Source organism: Acyrthosiphon pisum, chromosome A3, assembly GCF_005508785.2.
Source record: "Acyrthosiphon pisum isolate AL4f chromosome A3, pea_aphid_22Mar2018_4r6ur, whole genome shotgun sequence".
Classification (NCBI taxonomy): domain Eukaryota; kingdom Metazoa; phylum Arthropoda; class Insecta; order Hemiptera; family Aphididae; genus Acyrthosiphon; species Acyrthosiphon pisum.
Genome location: NC_042496.1, coordinates 28,424,845 through 28,440,785, shown reverse-complemented (window position 1 = coordinate 28,440,785; position 15,941 = coordinate 28,424,845). Strand labels below are relative to the sequence as shown.

The 15,941-nt window shown below is 32.5% G+C and overlaps 1 protein-coding gene across 1 annotated transcript in view; it reads right to left on the bottom strand.

Annotated features, from left to right (window-relative positions):
- The window catches only part of LOC100167295, a 43,292-nt gene that overhangs the window by 13,197 nt on the left and 14,154 nt on the right, over positions 1-15,941 (bottom strand). The window contains exons 8-15 of the mRNA XM_029491429.1: positions 7,720-8,474; positions 6,894-7,223; positions 6,491-6,799; positions 6,141-6,422; positions 5,722-6,015; positions 5,387-5,659; positions 5,065-5,316; positions 4,662-4,997 (exon numbers count right to left, since the gene is read on the bottom strand). Coding sequence (XP_029347289.1) covers positions 4,662-4,997; positions 5,065-5,316; positions 5,387-5,659; positions 5,722-6,015; positions 6,141-6,422; positions 6,491-6,799; positions 6,894-7,223; positions 7,720-8,474 — 2,831 coding nt within the window. The remainder of the gene's footprint in view (positions 1-4,661; positions 4,998-5,064; positions 5,317-5,386; positions 5,660-5,721; positions 6,016-6,140; positions 6,423-6,490; positions 6,800-6,893; positions 7,224-7,719; positions 8,475-15,941) is intronic.

The following is a 15,941-nucleotide window of genomic DNA, read 5'->3' as shown; positions in this document are numbered from 1 at the left end:
ATGAGTTTAAATCGTATGAGTCGTATGCATTTATCCATTCAATTTCCTGTTTTAGTGTTTTCATGTGAGGTATAGGTAGGTTACTACTGTACACATTATTCATATTTTATTTTAACAATGCTGAAAGAAAAACAAACAGTTGCGGGCCGTTTGCAAAATTTTGTGGAGGAATTTGAATTTTTTTAAATTTATGGATTAATTCTTATTATTTTAAAACTTTTTCATGATTTTTTTACATAATGCATATTTTGAGTGCATAATTTAAAAATGTTAGAGCATATAAATGCATATTTTCGAACTTTTTAGTGCATATTTTAATGCATATTTTGACAATTTTTAGTGCATGAATGCATGCTTATTTATGCATTTTTTAGTGCATGAAGTAACGAGCCCTGTTTATAATCATGTTTCTTTAAACAGCTATTTCAATCAATATTATTTTTTTATGATCAACATTTAACACCACATCTGTAGTAAATTGTTATCAAGTTAGTATGTCGGCGATAAAATGAGCGATTTTGAACCATGATGTAATCAATATCGATTCATTTTAATGACTTACTATAAAAAAATTAACTTCTGTACTTGAAATGTATGTGAAATAATAAGGTTAATGAAAAGATAACAAACTATTAGAGATAATCCTCGCAAAATAAATATTACTTAGTTTCTATGAGACCTTCGAGTTAAATATTTGTTTACATTATATCGGGAATGCCAAAATAAGACAGACCTTCAATTATTAGAGTTTTAAAATTAATTTGTCATTTTCTTATTTTTTCAATTTTATCAAGGACTTGAAGTTATATTAATTTTTGTCAAGATCAATTTATTTTCAAATATACGTTATCAAACTTCTGAGGATATGGTACTTATTATAAGCACCTAAATCCACTTAAGGACTGTTTACCTTTAGGTAATACCATAGGCTCATATTAAATCCAAAAAATTGGAAGTTCCTATATGAAGTGTTCACAGTCGGTCAAAGTTGAAATTATTTATTTTTTAAAAATAAATTTGAATTTTCGATATATTATGGAACCATCTTCATTGAGGTTTTTATCGGCATTAAAACTTATTAACGCGTAACTCATCACAATATTATTAATATTATATTATAATATATAATTTATTAGTTTCAATCACAAAATTGTTATTTATTACCTACCTACTCACATATATAAGTTATGTGATAACATTTTGTTGGTAACTCAGTTTGTGAACATAATTATTATGCGATGGTGCGTGTAAAATTACATGTGTAAAACGTTAATATAAATACGTAGGAATAGAAGATTTCGGTCATTCTAGACCAAAGATTTGTAATAAAAGTTATAATTAATTTGCGTTTTTAGTATTATAAAATAAATATTTTAATCGTTTGATTTTTATGAATAAAATAATTACTATTTACGATGATTTAATTTAACCTTATTAAAAACACATAAAATATAATAGAACAACAGTCATAACTCATAAATATCAAGTCAACGTTTTAAAAAAGCAACCGGCACTTCCCCCGCTGTCTTACGTAAAATGTTTATATAATATGCACTTTTTTTATGTTAAGCACCAACAGCAGGTATAATATCACGTGTACATTATACACTTTTGTTTGCTTATACAGACTTATAGTACCTAGACTATAGTCGTGGTGTAACTTTATGCATATAGATGATACCTACTATAAATCACGTGAAGCTATTTTATTTCTACGACGGAATCCGTCATCGGCGGTTCTCAATAGTTATTATACCTAACGATATTATTATTGTTGTAGTATATTATACTAAACCTACTACGAGTGCAGTTATCCAAATGTTTTTACGCGGTAATACAGCCGGGCTGCAGCTTTTGGGTGTGCACAGCTGGCGTGAGCGCGAATTCCATACGGCACTACGTCGGCGGCGGCGATCGCGACAACAAATTTAAAAAAAATTCGACACGTACAGCGTACACCACAGCCGGCGCGAGACTATCGCGTGCGGCTGGCTGCAGCGTCGTCGTCGTCGTCGTAGTCGTCATAATACCCGGATAAACGACGCGATTAACGATGTACGCGGGCATTACGTCGAGAGAGGCCACCCAACCCCCCGCCCCCCCTCCCGCCACGAGTGTGGCCGATGGTGCTGCGCATATGAAGATACATTTTCGGGCGTATTCCAATTTTCAAAATCATAGAAGTTCTCGAAAAGTCTCGTCGGATCGAATTTTTGAACATATCGCATCTCTCAAAAATCTAAATGCAATCTAACTCGCTGTGGGTTCCAAACGAACAGCTAAGTCGGCGCGATAATAATATGGAAATTCAATCGTTCGACGACCTATTCAAATATCATTTATTATTAATTCAGTGGCCGTGAATTTAATGAACTGAGAACCCGCGAAATTTTCATCTATGCACTCAAAAAAGAAAATATGCATAATAAACTGTTTGACATTGTTTTACAATTATATATTTATATTTTACACCTATGTATACGGCTTGAAAAGTGGAGTTGAAAGGTAATAAACAAAATATAAAATTGTACATAAACAAATAATTATTATATCATGAAAATAACATGTAAATAAATTAGCATAATATTGTATATTATATAAAAAAAACGTTAGAAGAGTGTGAAAAATAAGTTTTATATTTTTACTAAAATGCTCAGATATTACATTTGGTGAAATCAATCATTTCCCCCCAAAATATGCAATAAAAACTACATTTGCATGATTTTGCAATAGGTAAGTAAACTGATGTCTACAATATACAAAAATATTCAAAATGAAAGGTTGTTTTTAATTTAGCATGGTAATGTAATCGTATTTGTACCTCACTTATTTTAAATTCAGAATTAAATTTATCGATGTGAAAAATCATTAAATTGTATAATAGATATACAATATAAGTTTAATCAGTTAATTGAATATAATTTATATAACATAGCCCATAGGTAAAGTTGCATATAAAGTAGGTTATATTATAATAAATAATTTAGAGAGTTATAGTACTATAGTATGTTGAATGTTTACTGTTTAATATCCAATTCTAAGTAACTTCGACGGGCTGAATGGCCAATGGGCTATTGGCTAAAATAGTTTTCCTCCATACTATGTATTAAACTAAAAAAAAAAGGATGGGGAATACGCTAAAATATCTGAACAATAATATTATAGTTGCGATACTAAATACCTGGCGCCCGCACCCCTAAATCAACCACTATGACTATGATCTATAGCTATTAGTTATTAATTAGTTATTAGTTATTAATAGTGTGATCGACGAGAGGCGTATACGAGTATTAAATACTTAAACACTTAGCCCTACGGTATTTTATAATATATATTATGTACTCTGCACGGGAACGCGCACCGGAAATAGAACGGTTTTATTTTCGTACGCACATGTTGTTTGGTTTTGGCCGACGTCGGAAGAATGTGCCGTATACGACCGTCGAAAATCGGCGGAATTCTTTGGCCACCGTCGGAAGTCGATAGTCGGAGGAAAACGTCCACAGAAACGATTCGTTAAGCCGGTATAGAATTTTTTTTTTTAATGCTTTTTAAACGCTTACGAGTTTGAAACCACGACCGTGTAATCAATGAGATCGGTCACCGTCGATCGTCGTTTAACAAGGCAATTTTATTGTTGTGCGCGGGAAATCTCAAAATATTGTGTTTTATGGATATCTTTCACAGTACTGTGATTAAGACAAAGAACTTTGGGTTTACTAATCATGAAGCTGCGACTTACAAGAAAAACAAACAACACTAATTTAAACATTATAAATTGTTTATTTGGATACAAGTCGCGATTTTAGAAAATCTTCATACCTATCTGTATACTTGAAAAATGAAAATTTATAGGCTACAGCCACGTCACAACGACAAAAATATATATTTTTAATTAATTTAACTTAGATACTTAATACCGTTATAAGAAATTCGTAATACAATTTTTATATACTTGAATTTTATTGATTTCTGTGATATTTTATTGCGATTCAAAATTGACATTATTTAAACGAAAATTATTTTTACAAGAAAACTCCTAAATGGATGAGTGATGAACTATCGTTTTTAGATTCTGAGTGAAACGATGAATGTATTTATTTTATAATGATGTGTGTTTTTTTTTTGTCTTCAAAAAAATGTCTTCAAGCAAATCAAATTAAATTTTTGTGAGCGTTTGAATTTCATATTTTTACAAGGTTGGATATTCACTCCATTTCTCACCTAGCGGATTTTGTTATTTCGTTGTAATTTAAAAACGAATAACTTTAGATACATGAACATTTTACCGTATGTTTAAATTTTCATTTTCTATATATCATACAATTTTGAAAATATTTTGACTCTTTTTGAGGTGTTTACGGACATTGTCAGCTTTAATTTTTTTTTAGTTTTTTTTTTATAAATATCAATAAAAATTTATTTTTTGGTTAAAATGTAATGCAAGGCTCCTGATATATTGTTACAGTAGCAGTTGAAAAATATTGAAAATACATAGGCACAATTTTTTTTTATAAGCATTTAAAGTTCGAATATTGACAAAATATATTAAATTTAATAATTATTTTTGCTGGAAAATTTACTCAAAAAGAATTTACTGAATCATACTATGTCTCATTGTAAATTAAAATATCATAAAATAAAACATTCCAAATATTTACCTTGAGGTGCTTCAATATTGCTTCTAAATGTTTGCCCGCTAGCGTGTCTGAGTCCAGTGGAATTATAGTCAAATTGTTTATATGGTTATTTTTTATTCTAATTTTTAGTAACAGTTCGTCGACCATTGTCCAATAGTTGCATTTATTTTCCAACGTTTTAAGTACACTTTGATGTTTTGTTTTTAATTGTTTATACTGTTTTTCAACTTCATTAACTTCGGATTCCAACGATTTTCTGTCTTTTTTAAAGTGCTTAAGACCATCTTTTAATTGTTTTAACTGTTGAGAAATCGATGACAGCGTTTGTTGCATGTTTTTCATGTTGTCCGAAATTTGCTGTAAATTGAATAACATGGTTAAGAAATTTGATAAAATAAGTAAATATATAAATAGTACAACTTACATGGTACGTTTTGCATATTGCTGTTTCGGAAGTGTGCCTGTCTTTATGTGATTCGTTTTCCAATTCTGACAAAGTGAAATCAGAATTGTTTATGTCGTTAGTTAGCTCGAATAGAGTATTACGCAAAGTTTCAATTTTGCCATTTAAATTCGAATAATCTTTTAGTTGGCTGTTGCATTGGCTTTGGAAGGAGCTTAATTGTTGGCCATTGTTCTCAAGGCTTTCGATGGCGCTTAATTCGTACGAAACACCCTGGAAATAGAACGAAATAATTCAATTTAATTTAAATTAAATTAAAAATAATTAATTATTCTATACATACTTTGAGTGTCTTAATATGGTCTAATAATGTGTCTTTTGGTTTTTCTAAAGCAGTTTCAAGGTGTTTAAATATTTTTGAAACATCACAGTTGTCCACAGTAGACCTTGTTTTATGCAGTTTATCTTTTAATGCCTTACATTCTGTCGCAAGTGATCCCATGGTTTCGATTTCACTTTGTCCATCGGAGATAGGCAGAATATCGAGTGATTCATTTAAACTATCAGAACAAGTTCTTACAGATTCTTCTACAATCTCCAACTCGGATCGAATTATCTAATAAAACATTTTACAAATAAATACATACAGCATGATTATTAATAGTAACGCATTCTCACATTGTTCTCGACGATTTCTCGATTTGGTGTAATATCTTCCAAATTTGATGTAATGCGTGACAAACTCAACTCAACGTTGTTCTTGAGTTCACTATACTTGTCAAATTGTTTCTTGAATGTTATCAAGCGTATTTCTTTTGCCCTTAAATTATTTTTCAATTTGAATGTATCATTTGTATGCTGTTCACAAACATACAATAGCGGTTTCACATCAATTTGATTCTGGATTTTTTCTATAATGTCCTTCAAATATATAAGTTTGTCGAAATGAATAGCTACATCTGTGATTGTATTCTATAAATAATACGAAAAACAAAATATTATATTAGTCCACCAAATTAAAAATATTTGAAAAAATACTAAGTATTTTTAAAAAATGTTAATAAAACAAAATATAATAATTTGCTTTAAATAGTTACTTGTGTGTTAGATAGTGTTTGAACGTAATTTATTGACGTTATTTTCGTGAGGTCAAGAATTGATACTCCAACTTCATCTAACCATTTTTGTTCCGCCGTTAAAATATCTTCTAAACGAGTCCACTCATTCTGAATGGATAGAAGTTTTTTTATGTTTAACTGCGTATTATTCAGTTCCGTTTCCAATTGTTTTATTAAGTTTTTATCGGGTTTCTGAGATTCCGATAAAGTTTTTAATTTTATCAGTTTTGTAGTAACGTTGTGATATTTGTCAAGGTCCTCCTAAAACAGTAATATTTCCATAAGTCAACATTACAAATTACTGCAAGTTATTTTAAAGTTCACTATACCAGAATATGTTTGATGTTATAATATTTAATTATATTTTCATTAGAATTGTTTACAGGTCTACACACCAATTCTAACTGTTTAGAGTTAAAATTGGTGAAGTTATCTTTTTCGATTTCATCAATAATAAATTTGGTTGTATTTCCCAATTCTTTATCCAGCTTGATCGCAGTTCTTAAAAATTTATATATGTCGTCTGGTAATTTATTTTTTGAGTTGCATGTCAGTTTGTAAATACTTATAATATCATATAATTCTTCAATGACTAATTGATTATGAGCGGATAGTATTTCCAATTTTTGAAGTTTTTCCTAAATAATAAAAAAATATAACACATTAGCATAAAATTCACTAAACATAATGATAGTATAAATAGTTAAATTAAAATTATAATTGGTAACTAACTTCATATGATGATTTTCCTTTTTTTAATTGTTCAAATTCTGATTTAAATTGATCTATTTTCTTATGAACATTTTCAATTGCAAATATTTGATTCTGCCAATCCACTAAATTAGCATCATCGTTGAAAGTATCAATTTGACGTCTAACTTCTTTCGTTTTATTTTGGAGTTTTTCTATCATCGATTTAATTTGTTCAAATTCATCATTTGAACTTGTATGTTTTTCTTTTATGTTAGATACTTCTTTAATGGCTGATTCAATTTGATTTAGAATTGGTTTTGAGTTTATAGGTTCCTCCAAGCAAAATTCCAAGTCAGCATCACTGAATCGCTAAATAAATATATTAAAACAATCAAATATTATCCTATAGAAGTATAAAACGATGCTCCATGACAGAAAAAACTTGAATTATTATCCTAATCATTAATTTGCATATAAACTATATTATGTTTACAATATAAAATTCAAGAAAGACAAAACTTATTTTTTAATAAAAATTATTTAAAATTATTAAAATATTTTAAAATATTTAAAAATTATCTTATTGCATTAAATTAATCATATCCTAACGTACCTAAATTAATTTGGAAATTACAATAATTAACATTTTTAAAATCATCATAATATATTATATTAATATATGTCATTGGTAAAATATAAAAATTATGAATATAAAGGAAGGTTAGCAAAAATAAAAATAAACAACACAATAACTAACATAGTGTGCAATTCTAAAATGACTAATTCACAAAATGCTTATAATTCAGTCAAATATAATACAAACATAAAAGAAAAGAACAAATAATAAAAATAAAGGAGTACTTACTTTATGTTTAGTGAAGTAGAATGTGATAACATCCAATAACTCCCAAATATCCTCAAAGAATATAGAATACATTCTATATTTATTTTTGTTGTCTGATCTTAAAATATTATTTTTTAAACTATTAAGCTGATGGGAAGATGTAGACAAGTCAGTTAATCTTATCGTTTTTCCTTTTGGTGTTTGATCATCAACCATTTCCATCACAAAATTCATTCTACCGCTATCATTTATCACCTTCGTTAATACAATTTTCTTTAAACCAGACTTTAGTAGAGAGTTCTCAACGGGATCAATAACATTTGGTTTCATACACTTACTCTCATTAACAAGAACAAGGTCACAATTATCCCTTTCAAATTGAAGAAAAGCATTTCGACTATCAAAAGGCTCAATAATACTAGACTCTGATATTTTATCAGTACCGGGCTCGTCAATTTCCTCTTCTACTACAGACTCTTTTCCGTCGACAATAATTGTTCGCCTAATGATTCTACGCGTTCTTGTAGTTGTTACACTTTCACTAGTATTCTTTACGTTATCGTTGAGTACAGACAACCGTAAGATCTTATCAATTTCCTCTGGATCGGTAATATTTTCAATTACTTCCTCGCCGTTCCTGATTGTTTTTCTCAAAATACTTTTAACCGGTGCACCATTTTCAGGCTCATCAATTATCTCTTCTACCTCAATTTCTTTTCCATCGATGATAATGATGCGTCTAACAACCTTTCGTGATTTCCACGTGGAGACCGTACCCGTTTGATTGATCAGCATTTCAGATGTTAAAGGCTTAAATATTTCGGTACCATCGGATTTGTCATTATTTTGCGGCACAACAGATTTTGGTTCTTTAATTGGTGTTTTTGAATTTCTTCGTATCCAAAAACGTCGATTCCAGAATTATTATCAGTTGCTGGAAAATAATGTACAACGGTGCTCTCCCGTTCTTTTTCAATAAAATCGTTCAATAAAGATTTCGCTGTATCGTCTGATTCTAAGGTTTCGGTATCTCCCTTGTCTTTTAATTTTTTGCTCGTCTTGGATGTAGTCATTTTCAGACCTTTTCGCAATTTACTTAAAAATGATGGAGAATTTGTGATTGGACTTACCAATTGATTTGATTCTACTTTATCTACATATTCTGACTCTTGGATGAGTTTTCGTTCATCGATGTCCGGATCCAGAATATTTTCGATGGAAACATCGGTTGTTTTGATTCCAACTTCACTGGCCGATGGTAATTCGGTGCCATTGTCTTGGACAAGACCCTCCAGTTGAGGAATCGATGAAGTTTTAATATCAACACTTGGTACGGAAACCGTTTCCTTTATATCGAATTCAATATCAGCAGATCCTTTGGGTGCTTTTCCTTTTCTGATCTTTAACTCGGGAGTTTTGGCGTCTGTTGTAATGCCAAATTTAGAAATTTCGGGTTTTTTAATTCCTGTGGTAGATTTTTCAACATCAAGTTTTAGTGCTTTCAACTCTGGGACATTGATTGCTGGTACATCTATGGCCTTGACATTTAATTCTCCTTCAACATTAGGTTTCGATGGCATTTCGACATCAAGCTTTGGTGTTTTAACCTCCGGTACACTGACAGATGTTAAATCGGTGTCTTTGACTTGGACGTGACCCTCCAGTTTGGGAACCGATGGAACTTTGATATCAACACTCGGCACGGAAACCGATGGAATTTCAACAGAAACCTTTTCCTTTATGTCGAATTCGATACCAGCATATCCCTCTGGTGATTTCCCTTTTTTAATTTTTAATTCTGGAGTATTGATGTCTGTTGTTATGTTAAATTTAGAAATTTCGGGTTTTTCTACGGAAGGTTTTTCAAAATCAAGTTTTGGTGCTTTCGACTCTGGAACATTGATTGCTGGTAAATCTATGTCCTTGACATTTATTTCTCCTTCGACCTTAGGTTTCGATGGCATATCGATATCAACACTAGGTATAGATACAGATGGAATGTCAACAGAAATCTTATCGTCGACTTTAATATCGATGTCGGGAGTTTGTTTTGATTTTTTATCTTTTTTGCCTTTAAATCCTGGTATCTTAATGTCCGATAAGTCAAATTTGGTTGTCTTGACATCAGTTTTAAGAATTTCGACATCAAGCTTTGGTGTTTTAACCTCTGGTACACTGACAGATGGTAAATCGGTGTCTTTGTCTTGGACTTGAACCTCCAGCTTAGGAACCGATGGAATTTTGATATCAACACTCGGTACGGAAACCGTTTCCTTAATGTCGAATTCAATATCAACAGATCCCTTGGGTACTTTTCCTTTTTTAATCTTCAAGTCGGGTGTTTTAATATCTGTTGTTTTGCCAATTTTAAGAATTTCGGGTTTTTTAATTCCTGCGGTAGGTTTTTCAACATCAAGTTTTGGTGCTTTCGACTCTGGAACATTGATTGCTGGTAAATCTATGTCCTTGACATTTATTTCTCCTTCAACCTTAGGTTTCGATGGCATTTCGATATCAACACTAGGTATAGATACAGATGGAATGTCAACAGCAATCTTATCGTCGACTTTAATATCGAAGTCGGGAGTTTGTTTTGATTTTTTATCTTTTTTGCCTTTAAATCCTGGTATCTTAATGTCCGATAAGTCAAATTTGGTTGTCTTGACATCAGTTTTAAGAATTTCGACATCAAGCTTTGGTGTTTTAACCTCTGGTACACTGACAGATGGTAAATCAGTGTCTTTGTCTTGGACTTGAACTTCCAGCTTAGGAACCGATGGAATTTTGATATCAACACTCGGTACGGAAACCGTTTCCTTAATGTCGAATTCAATATCAACAGATCCCTTGGGTACTTTTCCTTTTTTAATCATCAAGTCGGGTGTTTTAATATCTGTTGTTTTGCCAATTTTAGGAATTTCGGGTTTTTTAATTCCTGCGGTAGGTTTTTCAACATCAAGTTTTGGTGCTTTCGACTCTGGAACATTGATTGCTGGTAAATCTATGTCCTTGACATTTATTTCTCCTTCGACCTTAGGTTTCGATGGCATATCGATATCAACACTAGGTATAGATACAGATGGAATGTCAACAGAAATCTTATCGTCGACTTTAATATCGATGTCGGGAGTTTGTTTTGATTTTTTATCTTTTTTGCCTTTAAATCCTGGTATCTTAATGTCCGATAAGTCAAATTTGGTTGTCTTGACATCAGTTTTAAGAATTTCGACATCAAGCTTTGGTGTTTTAACCTCTGGTACACTGACAGATGGTAAATCGGTGTCTTTGTCTTGGACTTGAACCTCCAGCTTAGGAACCGATGGAATTTTGATATCAACACTCGGTACGGAAACCGTTTCCTTAATGTCGAATTCAATATCAACAGATCCCTTGGGGGCTTTTCCTTTTTTAATCTTCAAGTCGGGTGTTTTAATATCTGTTGTTTTGCCAATTTTAGGAATTTCGGGTTTTTTAATTCCTGCGGTAGGTTTTTCAACATCAAGTTTTGGTGCTTTTGACTCTGGAACATTGATTGCTGGTAAATCTATGTCCTTGACATTTATTTCTCCTTCAACCTTAGGTTTCGATGGCATTTCGATATCAACACTAGGTATAGATACAGATGAAATGTCAACAGAAATCTTATCGTCGACTTTAATATCGAAGTCGGGAGTTTGTTTTGATTTTTTATCTTTTTTGCCTTTAAATCCTGGTATCTTAATGTCCGATAAGTCAAATTTGGTTGTCTTGACATCAGTTTTAAGAATTTCGACATCAAGCTTTGGTGTTTTAACCTCTGGTACACTGACAGATGGTAAATCGGTGTCTTTGTCTTGGACTTGAACTTCCAGCTTAGGAACCGATGGAATTTTGATATCAACACTCGGTACGGAAACCGTTTCCTTAATGTCGAATTCAATATCAACAGATCCCTTGGGTACTTTTCCTTTTTTAATCTTCAATTCGGGTTTTTTAATATCTGTTGTTTTGCCAATTTTAGGAATTTCGGGTTTTTTAATTCCTGCGGTAGGTTTTTCAACATCAAGTTTTGGTGCTTTCGACTCTGGAACATTGATTGCTGGTAAATCTATGTCCTTGACATTTATTTCTCCTTCAACCTTAGGTTTCGATGGCATATCGATATCAACACTAGGTATAGATACAGATGGAATGTCAACAGAAATCTTATCGTCGACTTTAATATCGATGTCGGGAGTTTGTTTTGATTTTTTATCTTTTTTGCCTTTAAATCCTGGTATCTTAATGTCCGATAAGTCAAATTTGGTTGTCTTGACATCAGTTTTAAGAATTTCGACATCAAGCTTTGGTGTTTTAACCTCTGGTACACTGACAGATGGTAAATCGGTGTCTTTGTCTTGGACTTGAACCTCCAGCTTAGGAACCGATGGAATTTTGATATCAACACTCGGTACGGAAACCGTTTCCTTAATGTCGAATTCAATATCAACAGATCCCTTGGGGGCTTTTCCTTTTTTAATCTTTAACTCGGGTGTTTTGGCGTCTGTTGTTTTGCCAAATTTAGAAATTTCGGGTTTTTTAATTCCTGCGGTAGGTTTTTCAACATCAAGTTTTGGTGCTTTCAACTCTGGAACATTGATTGCTGGTAAATCTATGTCCTTGACATTTATTTCTCCTTCAACATTAGGTTTCGATGGCATTTCGATGTCAACACTAGGTATAGATACAGATGAAATGTCAACCGAAATCTTATCTTCGACTTTAATATCGAAATCGGGAGTTTGTTTTGATTTTTTATCTTTTTTTCCTTTAAATCCTGGTATCTTAATATCCGATAAGTCAAATTTGGTTGTCTTGACATCAGTTTTAAGAATTTCGACATCAAGCTTTGGTGTTTTAACCTCTGGTACACTGACAGATGGTAAATCGGTGTCTTTGTCTTGGACTTGACCCTCCAGCTTAGGAACCGATGGAATTTTGATATCAACACTCGGTACGGAAACCGATGGAATTTCAACGGAAACCTTTTCCTTTATGTCGAATTCAATATCAACAGATCCCTTGGGGGCTTTTCCTTTTTTAATCTTCAATTCGGGTGTTTTAATATCTGTTGTTTTGCCAATTTTAGGAATTTCGGGTTTTTTAATTCCTGTGGTAGATTTTTCAACATCAAGTTTTAGTGCTTTCAACTCTGGGACATTGATTGCTGGTACATCTATGGCCTTGACATTTATTTCTCCTTCAACATTAGGTTTCGATGGCATATCGATATCAACACTAGGTATAGATACAGATGGAATGTCAACAGAAATCTTATCGTCGACTTTAATATCGATTTCGGGAGTTTGTTTTGATTTTTTATCTTTTTTGCCTTTAAATCCTGGTATCTTAATGTCCGATAAGTCAAATTTGGTTGTCTTGACATCAGTTTTAAGAATTTCGACATCAAGCTTTGGTGTTTTAACCTCTGGTACACTGACAGATGGTAAATCGGTGTCTTTGTCTTGGACTTGAACCTCCAGCTTAGGAACCGATGGAATTTTGATATCAACACTCGGCACGGAAACCGATGGAATTTCAACGGAAACCAATGGAATTTCAACGGAAACCTTTTCCTTTGTGTCGTATTCTATATCAGCAGATCCTTTGGGTAATATGGCTTTGTTCATCTTTATGTCTGGATTTTCGTTGTCTGGTGTTACGTCTTTTTTATGAATTTCCAGTGTTATTATTTCATCTGAAGTTCTATTCCCACTAGGTATTAATACTGATGGAATATTTGAAATTACATCCTGAACGGTTATACAGGAATTAACCGATGTTTTGGGTTGTATTTCTTTATTAATTTTATTTCCCAGAATGTTAATGTCAGGCAATCCAAAATCGGATGTTATCATATCCGATTTAGTTTCCATTATGGAATCATTTCTTTTATTAAAATTTGCAGTTGGAACATTCATATCATTTGATGATAAATCCATGCCTTGCTCTTCGGATGAAAGTAATTCGTTCTCTTTGATTTGTATAACGGCTTCTATAAAAGGTATTGAAGATGTTTTTACGTCAAATATTGGTACAGGTACTGACGGAATATCAACAGAACATTTTTCCGTTATATTGAAGTCAAAATTGGCTGTATCCATCTGTGCATTATTATCTTTTATCTTTAAATCATTATTTTTTATGTCTACGGTCATATTGTTTACATTTAATTTATTCATTTCTGAATTAATGAATTTAACATCGTGTGTTGGTTTTTTAGCTTCTGGTAATTTTACTATTGGCAAATGGGTATCATTAACTATGATTTGACCTTTAAGTTTTGGTATGTTAGGAGTTTTGTTATCCACACTTGATAATGAATCCACCGAAATATCAACAAAACTAATATCCTCAACTCCAAAATTAGCTGGTTCTGATACATTTAGTATTTTGTCATCTGTTTTTTCATACACAGGTAAGTGAATATTAGGAAAGTTAAAATCAGTTATCTTGATATTCGTTTTAGTTCCAGTGTTAGAATGATCTGACTGCTTATTCACATCTGTAGGCGTAACCATATGGACTGTTTGCGATGTGACGCCATGCTCATTGATTGAATGGAAACCAGAATCTTTGATGTTTATTACGGCTTCAATAAAAGGTATTGACGAATTTTTTATATTTGCAATCGGTATGGACTCCGATGGAGTTCCGACGGAATCCTTTTCGTTTATGTCGAATTCGATATCAGAAAATCCCTTGGTTGATTTTCCTTTTTTATTCTTTATTTCAGGTGATTTTATGTTTGTTGTCTTGCCAATTTTTGGAACTTCTGGTGTTTTTGGTTTCGATGGCATTTCGATATCAACACTCGGCACGGAAACCGATGGAATTTCAACGGAAACCTTTTCCTTTATGTCGAATTCGATACCAGCAGATCCCTTGGGTGCTTTTCCTTTTTTAATCTTCAATTCGGGTGTTTTTATGTCTGTTGTTTTTCCAATTTTAGGAATTTCTGGTGTTTTGATTCCCGCAGTAGGTTTTCCAACATCAAGAGTTCTATATTTAACCTCCGGAACTGTGATTGCTGGTACATCTATGGCCTTGACATTTATTTCTCCTTCAACATTAGGTTTCGATGGCATATCGATATCAACACTAGGTATAGATACAGATGGAATGTCAACAGAAATCTTATCGTCGACTTTAATATCGATGTCGGGAGTTTGTTTTGATTTTTTATCTTTTTTGCCTTTAAATCCTGGTATCTTAATGTCCGATAAGTCAAATTTGGTTGTCTTGACATCAGTTTTAAGAATTTCGACATCAAGCTTTGGTGTTTTAACCTCTGGTACACTGACAGATGGTAAATCAGTGTCTTTGTCTTGGACTTGAACCTCCAGCTTAGGAACCGATGGAATTTTGATATCAACACTCGGCACGGAAACCGATGGAATTTCAACGGAAACCTTTTCCTTTATGTCGAATTCGATACCAGCAGATCCCTTGGGTGCTTTTCCTTTTTTAATCTTCAATTCGGGTGTTTTTATGTCTGTTGTTTTTCTAATTTTAGGAATTTCTGGTGTTTTGATTCCCGCAGTAGGTTTTCCTACATCAAGAGTTCTATATTTAACCTCCGGAACTGTGATTGCTGGTACATCTATGTCCTTGACATTTATATCTCCTTCAACATTAGGTTTCGATGGCATTTCGATGTCAACACTAGGTATAAATACAGATGGAATGTCAACCGAAATCTTATCTTCGACTTTAATATCGAAATCGGGAGTTTGTTTTGATTTTTTATCTTTTTTTCCTTTAAATCCTGGTATCTTAATATCCGATAAGTCAAATTTGGTTGTCTTGACGTCAGTTTTAGGAATTTCGACATCAGGCTTTGGTGTTTTAACCTCCGGTACACTGACAGATGGTAATTCAGTGTCTTTGTCTCGGACGTGACCCTCCAGTTTAGGAACCGATGGAATTTTGATATCAACACTCGGCACGGAAACCGATGGAATTTCAACGGAGACCTTTTCCTTTATGTCGAATTCTATACCAGCAGATCCCTTGGGTGCTTTTCCTTTTTTAATCTTCAATTCGGGGTGTTTTTATGTCTGTTGTTTTTCCAATTTAAGGAATTTCTGGTGTTTTGATTCCCGCAGTAGGTTTTCCAACATCAAGAGTTCTTTGATTTAACCTCCGGAACATTGGATTGCTGGTACATCTATATCCTTTGACTTTTATTTCTCCTTCAACTTTACGTTTCGATGGCGTTTCGG